General features: G+C 24.8%; 2 protein-coding genes across 2 annotated transcripts; both read right to left on the bottom strand.

Annotated features, from left to right (window-relative positions):
- Window positions 1-6214: 6214 nt before the first annotated feature.
- On the bottom strand, window positions 6215-6460 carry Phum_PHUM137700 (uncharacterized protein; the record flags this gene model as incomplete). Its single annotated transcript, XM_002424563.1, has 2 exons — window positions 6215-6240; window positions 6310-6460. 2 exons carry the CDS (start codon window positions 6458-6460, stop codon window positions 6215-6217), a joined length of 177 nt encoding a protein of 58 aa, XP_002424608.1.
- Window positions 6461-14005: 7545 nt separating this feature from the next.
- Phum_PHUM137690 (uncharacterized protein) lies at window positions 14006-14969 on the bottom strand (the record flags this gene model as incomplete). Its single annotated transcript, XM_002424562.1, has 2 exons — window positions 14006-14133; window positions 14639-14969. The coding sequence occupies 2 exons, from the start codon at window positions 14967-14969 to the stop codon at window positions 14006-14008; spliced, it is 459 nt and encodes a 152-aa protein (XP_002424607.1).
- Between the last annotated feature and the right edge of the window lie 3670 nt (window positions 14970-18639).

Here is an 18639-nt window from a genome sequence, read left to right as displayed (position 1 = left end):
ATTAAAAAAAAAAGATGTTGTCTTAAAAATGTTGTTCGAGACTATAAGACTGCTTTGATATAAGGAATAAGTTTTTTTTTTTTTTTCACAAATAAACCATGTGAACAATAAGTGTATAGTCATATAAAGGATAATACAAAGCAGGTGTATTATTTAGAATCACATCAATGGTTCCACGTGGTGTACAATGAATGAATTAAATAGTGTAAAAACTTTTGATTCGTGACGGCGTAAAGGTGGTAAATAACTCATAAGTAGGGTTTCAATTCTAAAAATTAAAAAAAAAATATGGAGCGAACGTTCTGGACCTCATTTTCAAAACTAAAAGACGAGTTTTTTTAAACTTGTCATTTTCCAAAATTTTTTTACAAGAAGGTAATAAGATCCAGAATTTAGAGTGTATAAATTTTCGATGCAAACAAACTTGTTTTAAAGGGAATATTTTCAGGTTCCCAAAAATTTGCGTTGTCTTGTACTGCTCCTTTTTTTTTTTTTTTGGTGCTAAAATCTTCCTACCATCTTTACCACTAGCACGCGACCTGTTCATTTTTCCTTCAAATCCTCTAGTTCCTTGGTTAAGATAAAGTATTTCCTTTTATGTTCAATACAGGAACTGCTAATGCACAAATCCCGTTTGTTTTATTTCTTTCATCTTACTACAAACTGTGTTGTAAGCTTTTCTCTCTAGGAATAATTTTTTTACACACAGAATTATTTGACTTCGTATCAGTCCGCATATTTGAGAATTGGCAGTGACACGCAACTGTATTTTTGAATTTTGTAAATGTCACTTCTCTTTTTCAGATTTTGTTATTTGATTCTTTTTCGGCTGTTTTGGTGTGTTATGTATGTGAGTCCTTGCAATCATATTTTGAAAGTAATAATTTTCGCTTTCACTTTAACATTGTAGCAATTTCGATCTCTAAAAAGTCTAGCTGTTATAAATATTTTATACAGCTCTTTTTGACTCGGTGTTTTTTATTTTTTTCGACGGGGAAATATTTTAAGAGTAGATTATATCACTTTTCTAAAACAGCGTTTCTCTTCACTTACTACGTCGACCTTATCAATTTGAACTTCCCCGTTAGTAGGCACCCGTCGATATTAGAGTATTTTACTGACTTTTGTAATGAGTGACAGCTTCCTTCAAGATGAATAAATTTAAATTTTCACTCGTTTTTTTACTTCCAAAATTTTATTGAAAATTATCAAAATTAACACTAAATAAAATAAAATTGTTATCAAATTTATAATCAAAAATATAATAATTATAAATATATTGTTATATTCGGTTCGTTCTTTATTTTTGTAAGTAATGAACAAGCACTTAAAACTATCACAAAACTAATATTAATAAACAAGAACTTATTACAGCTAGACTAAAAATCAAATGAACCAACGCCAAGCTGTGTAGCTTGCCTATATTACTTTTGTCTTTCGTCAGTCAACTGTTTCGAATGTTCGAGCAAACACTTGCAAATAAAATAAAAGAAGGAGTCTTTAGAAGCTTCGCTTCTAAAGAAGAACAATTTGAGTTCGTCGCCAGTCTTTTGTTTATAAAAAGTTGAAAATGTGAATATTGAGTACGGGATCATAACACCTCCCCCCTTAAGACGGAAACAATTATTTGAAAAAGAATTGTTTCTCCTCTTGTTCGGATTTGACAGCTTCCTATGTCGGGTTCTGAATGGTTCCGTCCAGGTTGAGACTCCTTGAGTAGTAGTAGGTGCTATGTCTTCTGTATGGTAGACTGTTGTATCTCTTCACATTGGCTTCTTATCAGGAACATAATTTTAAGCTTTATAGCTGCAAGTAGTAGAACCTTTCCTAGGCAATACTCGTTAGTGAACAATGTTTCATAAAGAGTAAAGATAAAAGAATAAAATTATGAGACATAAAATTCGAAACAAAATTGACATAAGTTCTGAAAAATACAAGAATTTTATATAGGAAACATAGAATAATGATTAGAAATAGAATAAATGGATTAATAATAAAATAAATGATGATTAGCTGTATGAGGAAAAATTAAAGGATTAAATTATTATTATTTTGGATTTCTCTCTTTTTAGATCAACTACTCAGAACACGGTTTTGCGATAAGTAACTTCCTTGTTACGGATTTTTAATAAAACGTTTTTGCCAGATATTTTCTTGACCTCGTATGGATCCTTAAATTCAGGACTAAGTTTTTCATTGAGATTTCCTCTTGCTAATTCTTGACTGGTTTGAATCTTCTCTTTTTCATTAGACGATAGGTGAACTTTACTTAGTAAAAATAGCTTTACCTCAGGAATAGCCTTTTCGTGAAAATCGGTTGACATAAGAATGGATGCTTTCTTCCTAGATTTCTTGGTACTGGAATTCCATTTCCGCTTTTTAGTATGCTTCCCAAAATTATACTTGTGAATTTTTTTAGTAGCTCCTATATTTTTATTTGAAATTTTTGTTTCCTTTTGAATTTCAGCTTTAGGATGATTTTTAGGTTTTGAATTCTGTATGGATGATCTTTCTTTTCCTTTTGTTTTCACTTCTTTTACTTTTAGACCTTTTTTCTTATTTTTATTTTTAGGAAGTAATGGTGCTTCTTTAGCCTTTTTCTTAGATAAATTTGTAGAGGGTGCTTCTTTAGCCTTTTTCTTAGATAAATTTGTAGAGGGTGCTTCTTTAGCCTTTTTCTTAGATAAATTTGTAGAGGGTGCTTCTTTAGCCTTTCTCTTAGATAAATTTGTAGAGGGTGCTTCTTTAGCCTTTCTCTTAGATAAATTTGTAGAGGGTGCTTCTTTAGCCTTTCTCTTAGATAAATTTGTAGAGGGTGCTTCTTTAGCCTTTCTCTTAGATAAATTTGTAGAGGGTGCTTCTTTAGCCTTTCTCTTAGATAAATTTGTAGAGGGTGCTTCTTTAGCCTTTCTCTTAGATAAATTTGTAGAGGGTGCTTCTTTAGCCTTTCTCTTAGATAAATTTGTAGAGGGTGCTTCTTTAGCCTTTCTCTTAGATAAATTTGTAGAGGGTGCTTCTTTAGCCTTTCTCTTAGATAAATTTGTAGAGGGTGCTTCTTTAGCCTTTCTCTTAGATAAATTTGTAGAGGGTGCTTCTTTAGCCTTTCTCTTAGATAAATTTGTAGAGGGTGCTTCTTTAGCCTTTCTCTTAGATAAATTTGTAGAGGGTGCTTCTTTAGCCTTTCTCTTAGATAAATTTGTAGAGGGTGCTTCTTTAGCCTTTTTCTTAGATAAATTTGTAGAGGGTGCTTTTTCCTCTTGAGCAGGAATTGATCCTGGTAAAGAATCTGTTTTCTCTTCAACTTCAAGTTTGGATTCTGGTAAAGGATCTGTTTTCTCTTCAACTTCAAGTTTGGATTCTGGTAAAGGATCTGTTTTCTCTTTAACTTCAAGTTTGGATTCTGGTAAAGGATCCGTTTTCTCTTCAACTTCAAGTTTGGATTCTGGTAAAGGATCTGTTTTCTCTTTAACTTCAAGTTTGGATTCTGGTAAAGGATCTGTTTTCTCTTTAACTTCAAGTTTGGATTCTGGTAAAGGATCTGTTTTCTCTTTAACTTCAAGTTTGGATTCTGGTAAAGGATCTGTTTTCTCTTTAACTTCAAGTTTGGATTCTGTAATTTCTAAAATTTTAAGTTTTTCCTTCAATTTTATTGTGTTATCTTCACAGTGGATACATGTTGATTTTTGTCTGCGATTTGTCAACTCTTTTATCAGTTGACTATGGGGTTTCTTGTCTTGGTATAATTCTATTAATTTCGTTTTTACGTCATCCCAATTATCAAAATCGTACAAAGAAATTCGAATCTTGGCATTACCAGTGATTCTGGAGTAGATGAATCTGAAGAGTGGATACTTATTCTCTTCAGAGGACAATTCGATAGCATTATCACAATCAGAGATAAATGCATTAAGTTGGTTCCTTTCTCCGGAAAAGAAATTAGGAATTAGACTACACAAGAAATCAAGGGGTATTTGGGATGGGTCGAAAACAGGTTGATCAAGTTTAGGCATTGTTCACAAAATGAGTTACCTATTACTACTACTTACAATATAAAGAAATTCTGATAAAGAGTTAAAACCCACCAACATGAAACGAATTACTTAAGAATTCTCCGGTTTCTTGTCGTTCAGAATGATCCTTCATCGACTGCGCCAAAATTTTAATATGTTATATTCGGTTCGTTCTTTATTTTTGTAAGTAATGAACAAGCACTTAAAACTATCACAAAACTAATATTAATAAACAAGAACTTATTACAGCTAGACTAAAAATCAAATGAACCAACGCCAAGCTGTGTAGCTTGCCTATATTACTTTTGTCTTTCGTCAGTCAACTGTTTCGAATGTTCGAGCAAACACTTGCAAATAAAATAAAAGAAGGAGTCTTTAGAAGCTTCGCTTCTAAAGAAGAACAATTTGAGTTCGTCGCCAGTCTTTTGTTTATAAAAAGTTGAAAATGTGAATATTGAGTACGGGATCATAACAATATTTATACGCTAGTATAAAAATAATACAATTATCAAAATTAATACCGAAATGATTAAATGTTTTTTTTAAACGTTAATGAGCGACAGTTTTTAATTTGCCATTTTACTAACACCACATGCATTATCATGCTTTACTTGATAAATTTTGAATTAATTTTTTTTTTATTTAAATTGCATTTGGAAGCCGTTAATAATGATACCAGAGGGTTTTTGACCCTTTAGGTATTCGTTCACGCAATTTACACAAAAAAAATTTTCTAATATTATTCAATGTTTTTCTTTTTCACACATAACTATTTTTGTAACCCATAGTGTAAAATTTGTGTTACGTTTACGCGATGTTTTTTAGAAAATTTTTTTATAATATAAAAAAAATTATATTTTCTGTATAATATTCACTGATAAATGTTAATACGAGTAATACTATTTTCGTGTATTATATATTTTCATATTTACAGTATACATCATTAGCTTTGTGTGAATTAATTTTAAAAGACACGAATTGACATTTACGGATATCAAGGTTTTTTGTTGTTATATTTAAACAAAAATCAAGCCCAGACAAAATAAAAATATGATAGCTGCAGAAAGTATAACCTTGAATATATTTAATAAAAGAAATCAAGTGGATTGATTTAGAGATACTTCCCCCTGGTCGAAACCGAAGACCGAGTTACCTATTTTCACTTTTTAACCTTAGATAGATTAAAAAAAAACACGATCACACAAAAAAACTTCCCGAAAACCATTATTAAATTTTTTATTGAAATTAATTCTTTTTTTTTTTTTAAGGAATCCCCACTGAAAAATCAAATGATTTAAAATTTAAAAAAATTATAAAAAGCTAGTAATCAATTACAAGAAAGTCAAAATAAAAGAGTTTTTAGAAGGTGTAGATAAAGTTCGAATATATAATATTAATATGAGAAAATGACTATCCACTACACAGTTTGGCATACTCATTTTAGTTTTATTTATTTAATAAAACAAAACTGAAGAATATAGTAACAACATGAACTACTTTTGTGAATCAATTTTACTTCATTTATTACAAAGCATCTTAAAAAAATTTTCTTTTTTTTTTTACTACTTTTTAAAATAATTTTCAACAGTTTGTTTGTTTGTTTTTTTTTTTCCCGTTTTCTCCCGATATTACGGACCTTAATTTGAATGAAATGCAGAAGCTTATCTTGAAACCATATTAAAAAAATTTATGGGTCAGATAAAAACTCAAAGAGCAAAATAGATAAATTTTGACTGTTACAAAAAGAAGATTAAGTTAAAAATCTTTTTTTTTAAATTTTGAAATTTTAAAACATTGAAAATTAATAATTTATAATAAAATATAGTATTATTTAATTGTTAATTATTCATTTTTTTTTTTTTTTTTTTTTAAATAAACAACAATCAAATAAAATTTATTTAAACCTTCGACATTTCCAATGAGCATTTTCACGTATGAAAAATAAAAATTCGCCTAAATGTTAAATGAAAACAAAAATTTAATAAAATTTTTTTTTTTTTTTTTTTTTTTTGAAAAATTAATGTTTGTAATGATCTGACAAAACGTAATACATATTTAGAAAAAAATTTGATACCTAATAATTTTCGTATTTATTTCTTTTCTTTATCAAATTAGTATAATATTATTAAATAAAAAAAAAAAAAAATAATGAGTAAACTATTAGAAAATATGATTTTTATATAAAATTAATATTTTTTTTTCTTTTAAGTTTCCGCAGAAATGAATTTTACTTAATTGGACAAGCTTTATTAATTATTAAAAAAAAAACGTTTTCACTTTTATTCAAATAATAACTCACCATAGTCTCCATGAACTGTACAAATTTGATGTTGCTGTCCTTGTTGAGGACATGAATCCTGTTGCTGTATATAGAAATCCGAGTAATAATCATATTGAGTACAATACATGTCCTCATTATTATAAGAGTCCACCGTTTGACCTGCCACCATATCATAAGTTATTATTTTTTTTAAGTCACTGACTCTGACCACCAATTTTATTTTCTAAATCAAATAACATTCACCACACATAAAAACTACATAACTTTTCTTTTTTTAAATTAATAAAAATTAATTTTCCATTTGCAGCTTTAGTTTCACATATTATATACATATATGTAGTATCTCCCCCCTCAAAAAAAAAAAATTTTCTACACCTATAAAATCAAAAAAAAATTGAAAGGTTTGAGTATAAAAAACAAAAAAAAAAAAAGTAACCCACATTATTTAAAAAAATGTTATAAAATGCACCCCCGATATTTAAGCATTTATTTATTCCTAAGGAATCGAGTAGAAAACTGTAATGAATGATGAAAAATTTTTTAAAATATAACAAAGAATTGTCATATTAATAATAACAAAAAAAAACTGAAGGTAGATAATAAATTTACCAAAAAAAATTACTACGTCATTTCATATATATGCACATAGATATATATAAGTAATAAATACCGTAAGTATAATTAAATATATAAAAATAATATCATTAATAATAATTCTGTGTTGTTTGACTTAACATCTTTTACAATTTGTTTAGTTAATTTTTTGAAAAATTTAAAATGCAATGATTTTATTCATAAAAATTTAAGGAATCACTCAATATCATCAACAACGTTCTGAATTAATGATAAAAACACACTAGATCGATCACCTGATTACAATTACATAGGCTTTTCCTTATTATTAAACACCCTGTATTTTTCATCCTTTCTATAAACAAACATTTTTCCATGTTGACAAAAATAAATTTTTCTTTCCCCACCCCCCCCATGATGCCCACATATTTTCTTATTAGCCTTATTATATATTTTATGATTTTACAATCCACCGAAATAAATATTTATTTTTTTCACCATTTTATTTTATTTCATTTTTTAGTAATTATTAATATTTATAGATCAATTAAAACTTTAATAGATTAATTACAAACTATAGTTTGGTTTCTACAAAAAAAAATATATATATATATATATAGAAAATATTTACGGCTTTAAAATTTATAATTCTCCATCGAATGATCACTCAATTTGTAAAGTAAATAAATTCTAAAGTTATAATTGAAAATCTTCAGGAATTTATAATTTTTTCATTCATTGTTATTAATTAGAAAAGCTCATATTATGGATTCTTCTGAACGTAATTTTATATTCTGCAATTAATATTAATATAAGAAGGGAAGAAAGTTTGATAACAAACGTGGGACTAAAAAAACACCAATTTTTCCCATTTCGAAAAACCATGCGAAATAAACGTGCCAGCCAATTGAAAGAATACAAAAATCTCACCCTACTATTATTATTATTATTATTTCTATCCATCCTTACACACTATGCATTGTGCTGAGGTTTGTATTCATTTATTTTAGAACTCAAACTGAATTACTCAAGATCCCTTGAATGCTAATTACAAAATTTTTTTTGTTAATACGAAAGCGATATATAACAATCCAATGCAACCTCATTTATTTTATTTTCAACTTCTTTCGGAATTTCATTTAAATTTTTCTTATTTAGTTCCATTTGAATGTTTATCCGTCCTTGTTAAAATTTTTAGTATTTTTCATATTATTTTCAAAAATGAATTATTATTATTATTATTTTTTTTTTTTTCAGGGTTTTTAGTACTTCATTTCGTTTCGAAATTCAATCAATCATTCTAAAAAGAATTTTTATGACACATTCTGCAAAAATGTGTACGTGAAGTCCACGCAACACCCATATATTGTGGAATTTTCAATTTTTCTAGAATCCTTTCTTCCTCCACCCCCTCCTTCAGATTATTATGATAATGTTATGGCTTTTAATACTCTATCATCATACTTTTTTTTTTTTTTTTAATTTCAATTTTCTGAACGTTTTCAAATCAGTTTTTTTATTTTTAACGAATTCAGAAAAAAAAATACTTAAAAATCTTTTTTTTTATTTTCATTTTTATTTTTACGCAAATAAAAATAGTTTTAATTAAAATTTATTATTTATAGATTAAATTAATAAATGACTTAAGGTAATACGAAATACGAATTTCTAAGAAATTAAAAAAAAAAAAGATTTAAAGGATTAATTTTTCTTTTTAAAAATAAAGCTCGCGAAAAAAAAAAAAATGTATCTTTGCTCTTTGATTTAATGTTAATTAAATAATTTTAAATAAATTAATAATTATCATTTGAATTTTGATGAAACATGATTAATGTGTTAATATATTTTATTTCTATTAACTTTACTAATTTATTGATTATTTTAGAACGAATATAATTTTAAAATCAACACACACATACAAAAAAGAAAATTAAGAACACCATCTAACAAATCATGAACAGGTATAAAAATTAAACTACTAATGAATCATTAATTTTAAAACAGAAAATAAACGATAAAATATTGATTTAACCAGTAAAAAAAAAGTAATGATGTTTGTTTATTAAAATTAAGTTGGTAAAAAAATTTTTAAATTTAAATAAGAAATCATGCTTATTTTATTTTGTGAATAAGGGAAGAAAAAAAGAAAAAATTTAATTCAACAAGGTTTAATCCCCTCAATTTCCAAAGCATGTAGTCGTTCATATAATAAATTGAGCAATTCAAAGAAAACCATCTTTGAAACTCTGGCTAGAATAATTATGAAGCTTAATTACTGACCCAAACAGAGATGATATTCACAAATAATTATTCAACTGTCTCATCATATAATATTATAAACTGACGTTAAAAAAGCTTTTAAAAAAATTTTTCCCCCTATAAAAATACGGTTTTAAATATTGTGCAGATTTTTTTTTTTTTTTAAACGAAAGCACCATTAATCACAATATTACTATTCATCTCTCAATAACTTTGAATAATAAAATAATAATTATCAAATATATGAAATATATATTGATATTCATTAAAAATACTAAAAAATTCTTATAGAAGTAAAAAGTATGACGTTCTGTTAACATTTATTATAATAATGATTTTCAACTCGTTCAAAAATTAAAAATTTTATAAAATTTACTGCCTAAGCTTAAAAAAATTTAATAATCACTATCAAAAAAAAAGGCTTTATCATTATAATAAATTATATTAAAAAAAAAAAAAAAAAAAAAAAAAAACGTTAAAACTTTTCGAAATATGATTTTTAAAATAAGGAATGAATGACCAAATGACGTCATTTGGTAACGTCACATCACGTACGAGAATTATTATTATTATTATTATTATTATTATTATTATTATTATTATTATTATTATTATTATTATTATTATTATAACCGTTATAATAACATTAATTAATACAAATTGAAAACTTATCAATTGAAAAAATTTCGAAAGTTTTGAGTAAATTATCAAAACTTTCTTTTAAAGTTCTTTTTAAAAATTGATGTAAAAGATATGATTTTCCGAAAATAAATAATTTTTTAAAAAATTGTTCATGACGTATAATAAGAAATATAAGAAAAATAAATTACTAGATTAAACTTCTTACGTTTACATAAACTGTAATAATGACTCCCCTCCTGTAATTCCCTTATTTTTTCTTAATACGTGTATTCATTCAAATGTAAATAAATAACGCTTTTCACTTAATAAAACAATTTTTCAGCGCTCTCTAATTATATAATTATAAAAAAATCTATTTTTACTATATTTAAATAAAACATAAATTTAAAAACAAAAAATCTTCATGTAATTTTAATAATAGTAACAATAATTAGTAATGGTTAGATTAATCATTATTTTAACGTAACGAACAATCAAAAAAAAAAAAAAAAAAGCACGACTAATAAAAAGCTTCGCAGTAGGTATTTTCGAGGTGGGCCGTTCAACAAGAATCAAATCAAAAACAGTTTGTACACCGTATCGAACAATCGAACATTTGTTTCGCGATAAAATTTTTAATGACAATTAAAAAATCAACGGTAATAATACAAGAGAAATAATTTCACTCTTAATACCATAATAAAAATTTAAAAAAAAAAAAAAAAAACTATTTATGATGTGAGAGCTACTTTGAATACACTCGTATCTAAAACACGACCGATTTATTTATTTTGACATCCTAGTTGAAAATGGAAAAATTCATTTTAACTATTTAATATCCAATATTTTTCTTTTTTCCCCTCATTTTTATTAATTACTTACAAACAAACTACTTAAAAGACTTAAATATTATATATATTTAAAGCAACATTGAGATAAAATAATAGATTGAAAAACATTTCACGCCGAATCTAATGTTTGACTAAAATCTGACTACGTGTCTACAATGGAGGTGCAGTTTTTGTGGTTCGTCAACCGGCTCTTTTTTAAACATGGAAGCACGAGGCATAATTTTTTGTTTATGAAGACAACCATTTGAGTTCCGAGAATGTTCGAAATGTTCCGAAGTTAGAAGGTCACTCACTCTTTTTCATGTCAATGAACGATCCGCGATGCTAATATATTTTCTTATTACCATATTGGCTTGCATAATTGGAATAGAATAGCATTTACAACACAAAAGAGAAAAGAAAAACAGAAACAAAATAAATAGCGAACGAACAATTATTTTATATGTAAACAATATTAAATATTACCTCGAGTAAAAACTAATTTCAACAAAGTTAAAAATACTTGAAAAACACGAAATTTACATTAAATAAATTTCATTTTGTTATTACCATCGATAGAAACTATAAACTTCATTTTCCGGGGAAAAACTTTTTTTTTTTTGAAATTATCAAAAAAAATGAGGGGTAAATTAACAAATACGCGGATATTAATCAATTTTTTTTTTTTTTTTATTATTTTAAGAAAACAAAAACGTAATTTAAATAATTACATAATATTACCATAATAATACCGTGCATTAATATAAATAAAAATTTATATAAAATTATCACCCATGTAATTAATAAAAAAAAAAAAAAAAAAAAAAGCCATTATAATAAAAACTGGGAGCCTAACCGAATTGCTCATTAACGTAAATAAAATTTAAAATTGAGTACAAACAAATGATAAACCAATAATAAAATTCAAATATACGTCAGTTAGTATTTCCATACTAAAAAATGTCTTAATTATTTAGTATTGCCCCTGATGCCTACTTAAGGAATTCAAAAAAAAAAAAAAAAAAAAAATGTACAAAATCCGTATTATTTAAAAAAAAAAAAAAAAAAAAAAAAAAAAAGAGTGAAAATCATTTAAATTTTATTATTTTTGCAAATCTTATGGCATTGCTATGAATTCACAATTTGTATTTTAAAAACAAAATAATAATAATAATAATAAACATACATCGAAATTTCAATGAATAATTAAAATTTGATTTTTTTTTTAATTTTACGGAAACAAATAATGTCATGTTAAAAAAAAAAAGTTTGACTCTCTCATTATAGAATTAGAATAAAACATGCTAAAATTCAAATACGGTATATTCGAAATAATGAAGATATAAAATATGAATTATGCTACTTTATGCAAGACACAGAGTTTTAAATATTAAACTATCAATAAAATAAATAATTTTACAAGTAAAATCATTTCTATTCAATTAATAAATAATTTTAAATTCCAACTAACTTTTAGAAATACCTAAAATTATTAGGTAATATTCTTCGAATGGAATGAAAACTAAAATCACTTGATTGACTACTACACCAGTAGAGCATGATATAACAACAACTAACTTAGGCGTCAGAACCATAATTTAAACTTTTGTGTTATTACCTTATTAGGTTATTATTTGTCTATTTTAAGGACATATTAAAAAAAATAATTACTTTTCAATTTTTGCGACCATTAAATTCGTGGAAAAAATTTATTGTAATTTTAAGAATTAAAAGAAAACTGACGTATTAAAAAAGCAAACATATAGTTGCAACAGGAAGCAGGAAACTGTCCGATACAGATAAAATGAATAATAACTAATAACATTACGTTATCAGGATATAAAATTATACAAAATGCTATCCCTGTTTGACTTTAAACTACTCCCCCGCTTTAAGTATGCTTATTATAAAAACTAATTCAATAAAAAGACAACAAAAAAATAAAAATTTGAAATTTTCCTTAACAAAAGTGATTTCATTAAGTTATATTATAAAATAAAAAATCTTCTTCTTGTATTGAGTTAAGTTTGGTAGTGATTTTAGAGTAAATAAAGTAAATTGTAATCACGAAAGCTAAACATTTTTTTCAAGTAATTACTTAAAATTTCATTAAAATTGTAATTTTATGAAAACACTAACTTGCAAAAAAAAAAAAAAACTCAAATACAAACAATAATAAAACAATTGTAAACTGTTGTCAATTTTTTTCCCTTTCGCAACACGTAAAATTCAGTTTTTTTTTTAATTACGTCAAATTCGAGAAATAAAATTAATCATTGTCTTAATTGTTTTTTTTTTTTTTAAATTATCTGTGATAACGTGAATAAAAACAGTCACATTTTTTTTTAAAAGTAATATAACTTGACAGCACTTGAAAAAAATTCATTCTTACGCTTCCTGATTTTATTATTTTATCTATTAAAAAATAATATGAAAAACTCTAAAAAAACTACAAAAATAATTCAATTTTAAGTTAAAACGTGAATAAAAAATAATAAGTGATACTTTTCCTATCATTTCTACTAATGACTAATTTTTTTTGTATTAACCCTAAAAAAAAAAGCAAAGAAAAAGAATTTAAATGTATGATCTATAATAAGTTTGATTCTCAAGGACCGAATAATTTTTTTAAAGAATAATTTATCAGAATAGTTTTGAAAATTTCCCCTTTCTCTTATATAAAAACTCATAATTATTCTTTTTATGTAAAATCCACTTTGACAAAAAAAAAAAAATTTTTTTTTGTTTCGCTGACCGATCGCAAAATTGTTATTGGTGAAAACACCGAGATTAAATTTTTAATTCAAGTGCAATCTATCTATATTTATATTGCTCAAAAAAAGAGTAGTTTATGAAAATATAGAATTTTTTTTTTTTTTTTTTTAAGAGGATCAAATTAAATAAAGGTAAGTAATTTATCTTTATAAAGGATTTATCCTAGAATTTGTCTTCTTCTTTTTTTTTTTTTTTTTTTCTATAAGACTAAAAAAATATTTTTTTAAAAATTTCTTATAAATTTGAAAAACTCAATTGAATAAAAAATCCTACATCATTTCGTGGCAAATTATTAATTTAAACTATCGCACTCTAAAAAAACAGTAAAATAAAAATATAATTATACTTGGATTCCTTTTGCAATTCCCATATCTATTATAATCGTCAGCATCGAAACGACATCACGCAATTTTTTCATTCAATTGTAGATAAAGTTTACAATAAACTTTCCTACTTCCTTAAACCTCACCCTCAAATTTTTGTTTATCCCAAAACGTAATAAAAACCTTGTAAGCGAAACAGTGAACAAAAGTGTCATCATTGAATTTATTAAAACCGAATAATAAAAAATTTAAACGGTGCTACCTAATGGTAACCTGAAAAAGACTTTCTAAACATCCGATGCTTCTAAAAACAAGAAAAATGATCAAACTAATTTAACAACCTAAGCAAAACTCAAAAGTTGTCAAAAATTTTGGTATTTGCAATTCCTTCCCCCTGGAATCATATGCTTCCCTCAAAATCCTCAAGTTTTTTGACATTTTTTGCGCTTCACTAAAATACGCTATTAAAAAACTATTTATATGTAAGTATATATATATATATATATATATATATAATGTGTGTGTGTGTGCGTGTGTGTGTGTGTGTATTTATACGTAAAGATACAAGTTCATGACTTTTGACACATTTTTTTTTACCATCAAAAAAAAAAGGTTTACGAGAAAAAATAAATAAAAATTAAACGAGGCTTTCAAATTGCAATAAAAAGCTCACAAAACATAAAGATGTTTGTTTTGTTACTAGTGCCTTTTTTTTTTTTTAATGACCGAAAAAATGCATTTCGCACTAAACTCCCCATCCGGTAACGGGGAGAGTGTGCAACTCAGCCGAGGCCACTACTACTCAAACTAAAACTCCTAGACATGTTTCACTGCGCTCTTTTCCGGAGAAAGGGACGCTCGTGGGAGTTTCACCTACATTTTAGCCTCAACCCCTCCAGAGCCAGAACCATGACTTTTTTTCGATAGTTGATTAGATAAAAAAAAAAAAAAAAAAAAGAATCTTACCTTTAAATACTTGAACGTTTTCTCCCATTTGAAGACTGATTGTCACTCCAGGATAAACATGAAAATCAACAACATGCTGCTGCAATCCTTCATTTGAAACAGTAGACCCTGGAAAACGACCACAAACTGCTCCCTGGGGTTCAAAACCAGGAGGAAATCTTATTGTTGGAGTAGAACTCGAAGTCCCTGCCGGAGCAAATGAATGAAAATGATGATATTGAGTTTGGCACGCAGATTTTCCATTATGACTTGATCTGAGGTTACTGTTAGTTGACAAAGTTATACTTGAAGTTCGTACAGCGGATTGGGCCTGTCGAGGCTCCGCCGTCATTTCTTCCTCCTGAACTTTCACCATTCGGCTTTTATGTACACTGAAAATTTAAATAATGAACAAATTATTACAATGCATCGGTAATAATTATAATTTTATATTTTATTAATGGCATAAAAAACTTATTAATTGAAAACTAAATTAAGAAAATATTAAAGAATCATAAATAAGGTTTATTAGCAAGTGAAGCGTGTATTTTATAATTCTATAAGACACGTAGAAAACTTGGCGAATAAACTAATCTAAGGTATTCCTGTTTAAAAATTTCAAATACTATATGTAGTACACTTAATAAGAATTTGATAAGATACAAAAATAAAAGTATTATACTACAATACTGCATATAGTTCTATGTACAAATATATATTTTTTTCCAAATAAGAAAGAAAAAGTTTATTATAATAAAGTATATGTTTATAACAGTACAATTTCTTTTAAAAATAACTCGTTTAAAAAAAAAAAAAAAAAATTATTAAATAAAAATATTAATTAAAAAATTATTTTTGATGAAAGAATGGAAAGGAAAATTTACAATTGATTTATATTAATTAAAATTTGATAAGTGTTAATAAAATTAAAATTATAAATTAATATTGTCAAATTTTTTAAATTACAATAAAAATAATTTGAATTAATATCAGAATTCATTTAAAAACAGATAATTTTAAGCTAAAGCTTAGAAAAAACACTTTTTGAAAATTTTATAAATGGTTTTATTTAATTTTATCGTAGAATTAAACTTATTTTGATATTTATTATTAATTTATGTTGTTATTTAAACATTAATTGCAAATCAGAATTCGAACGGTTACATTAGATTAAACATGATTGTTGAAAAAACAAATATTTTAACGGAATCATACATACGTGTACACTTATAGTTTCATTGAAAATATTTAAAGTGCCATACACATTGTAAATACTGTTAAACTTTTACTTTTTCTTGAAACATTTTTTAAGTTCTTAAGCGAATAATTTCATTCCCTGTAACCATGTTCTGATAATTTATATTTAATAAATTTTTTTTACAAATGTTTTTTTAGATTCTTTACTTCGACCCTTTTGTTCATAATTACGGGGTATGTAACTCATACTTGTTCGAAGTCAGTTTTTTTTTTTTTTTTTTTTATTTAAATCGAGAAAAGTACAATTAAAATTGTATAAATAAAAAAAATTTATATTAACAAAATTTTTAGTTTTGACGTTTGTTTATACACTTTCCGATTAATTCATTATTTCTTGTAATCACGATCATAACTGTATATGTATTCCACTTTTTTTTTCTTATTACAAATAAAGGGTTGGTAATTACATTATCCAGTACATAACTGTATTGTTATAAGACTGTACCTAAATTAACTTGAGTACGCAAATATTCATTCCGAGTTTATGAAACAAGTAATCAATGCGAATTTTTCTGTTTTTTTTTTTTTTTTTTTTTTTCAGGTTGAGTTAAAATGATTAATTACTTTCATAACCAATTCCCCGCTGTGATTTGTTATTATTTAAATTTTTAACATTATACTTTAGTGATTTCCTCGCCAACCGATCTTTGCACAGAAAACTCGGAAAAGTTTCAGTTGTAATGTTCCTTTGATGAGAATTATAATTCTTAAAAGCAATGATTTTCTTTATTTTGCAGGTTTACTGATGCTGTCTTCTTCCGAAGTCATTTGGCTCTTCAAATTTGAATCCAATCCTCATATTGGCATAATAAGTAAAAATTAATTTTTTTTTTTTTTTGAACCAAGATAATTAACCGATCTTAATATTAAAAAAAATTTAATTTTGTACATATTTTTTATAAAATCAGAGCAGACTTCATTTTAGAACTATCATTAAATTTTACTTTTTTTGAAAGAAAGTCTAAACAAAAATTTTTTACTTCCTTTTACTCTTCAAACTTTAAATCCTAGTCATGGCTTTCTAATTTTTTTATCACAAGGAGGTAGCTTTTTAAGGAATTAATCAGTCAGGCTGAGTTATCAGGCTAATTTTAACATTTTTTCAATAAAATTTTTTCCCCACTTTGTACCTCATTTTAATTGATTGTTATTTTTTCTTTATTGTACAGCCGTAATATTATATTCCAAATAAAATTTAAAAAAAAAACATCAAACATCAAAATTATTAATATACCTAATTTCGTTATTTAAATGATATATCATTACAAATAAACTGCCTGAAATCAAGTTTCGGAAATTTATTATGAGTCAAATTACATAAATAATTTTTTTTTACTGAGAATTAATGACACAAACTTTAAATCAAATAAAAGACTATTTTACGAATGAAATTCGTAAACTATTTAGATTACTATAATTTCATTAAAGTATAAAACATGGAAAAATAAGTAAATAAAAAAAAAATTTGAGCATAATTATTTTTTCTATGTTTTCACAAAAATTTTTAAATTATTGCCGAAAAATTCTATTATGATATTAGTTTTTTTTTTTTTTTTTCTTTAGAAAAATAAACTTTTTAGTTAGTATTTAAGAATTAGAAAATCATCAACATAAAAATTTAATGTTAAATATTTATAGTGTTGATTGTTTTTTGAAATTCCTTATCCATTGCATACATATTGCATATATATATATATATATATACATTTACATTCTTAATTATGTTTATTTTTATTTTATATTAAAACATAAATATACATTATATATTTTTCATTAAATAATGAAATAACCAAAAATTAATGTTTTATATGGTAAAACTTGAAGTAACATACAAAAAAAAATTAATAAAACATTATAATGAAGTTCATAACATAGAGCCCTTTGTGAAAATGTTATAAAAAGCATTTAAAAAATATCAAAACATTAAAAAAAAGTATATTAAGTATTTAAGCAAAATTAGTTACTAAATCTTAACATATTATTAATTATTAAAATAATATTCAATTGTCAATAAACTTCTTTTAAAGTAAATATAAGAATATCTTATTATAATTTGCTGTTAAAACTCATAGAATTGAACTGGTATTAAAGACTTTTTTTTTTAGTATACATGCCAAAATATTTCTTCATTTATATATAAACAACTGAGTCTTGAAGTTTTATAAAACACGTAAATTTTGCATTTAAACAGAGCCAAAAACAAAAAAAAGTAACAATCCAATTTGTCGAATTATATTGATTAATGATTAATACAAAAAATTCCTATTTAATGTAAATAATAATAAAAATATTAATAAAGATAAATTTTACAAAAATTATTAGCGCAAACAAGTGAATATTTAATATTTATTCAAAAATAAAATGCGATTTGATTCAAAACTATGAGTTTAATTTCCTTTTCTTTTCTTTTTTTTTTTTTTCTCTCTCTCAATTTTGTTAAATTTCTCTTACATTATTGGGCATTTTTTAAATTCTAAATAATTAAAAAAAATAATATGGAATATACGTTGCTTTTCCTTTTATAAATTTCAACACTCACTAAATTACATATCTTACGTAAAAATTTAAAGATTGTTTAAACCATAAAAAAAAAAAAAAAAAAAAAAAAATTCAAACGGTTACAAACTATTACAGAAACACATACAAGCAATTTACTTACTCTTATAAAAAGTTAAAAATTCTATTTTTTTTTTTTTTTTTTTAAGATAATGAAAAAGCAAAGAAGAATAAGTAAAAAATAACAAATAGGTATATAAAATAATTAT

The sequence above is a fragment of the Pediculus humanus genome, genomic scaffold (genome assembly GCF_000006295.1).
Source record: "Pediculus humanus corporis 1103172107481 genomic scaffold, whole genome shotgun sequence".
NCBI classification, from domain to species: Eukaryota; Metazoa; Arthropoda; class Insecta; order Psocodea; family Pediculidae; genus Pediculus; species Pediculus humanus.
The sequence above is the reverse complement of the archived record's forward strand: the minus strand, read 5'-3'. Positions and strand labels throughout refer to the sequence as shown.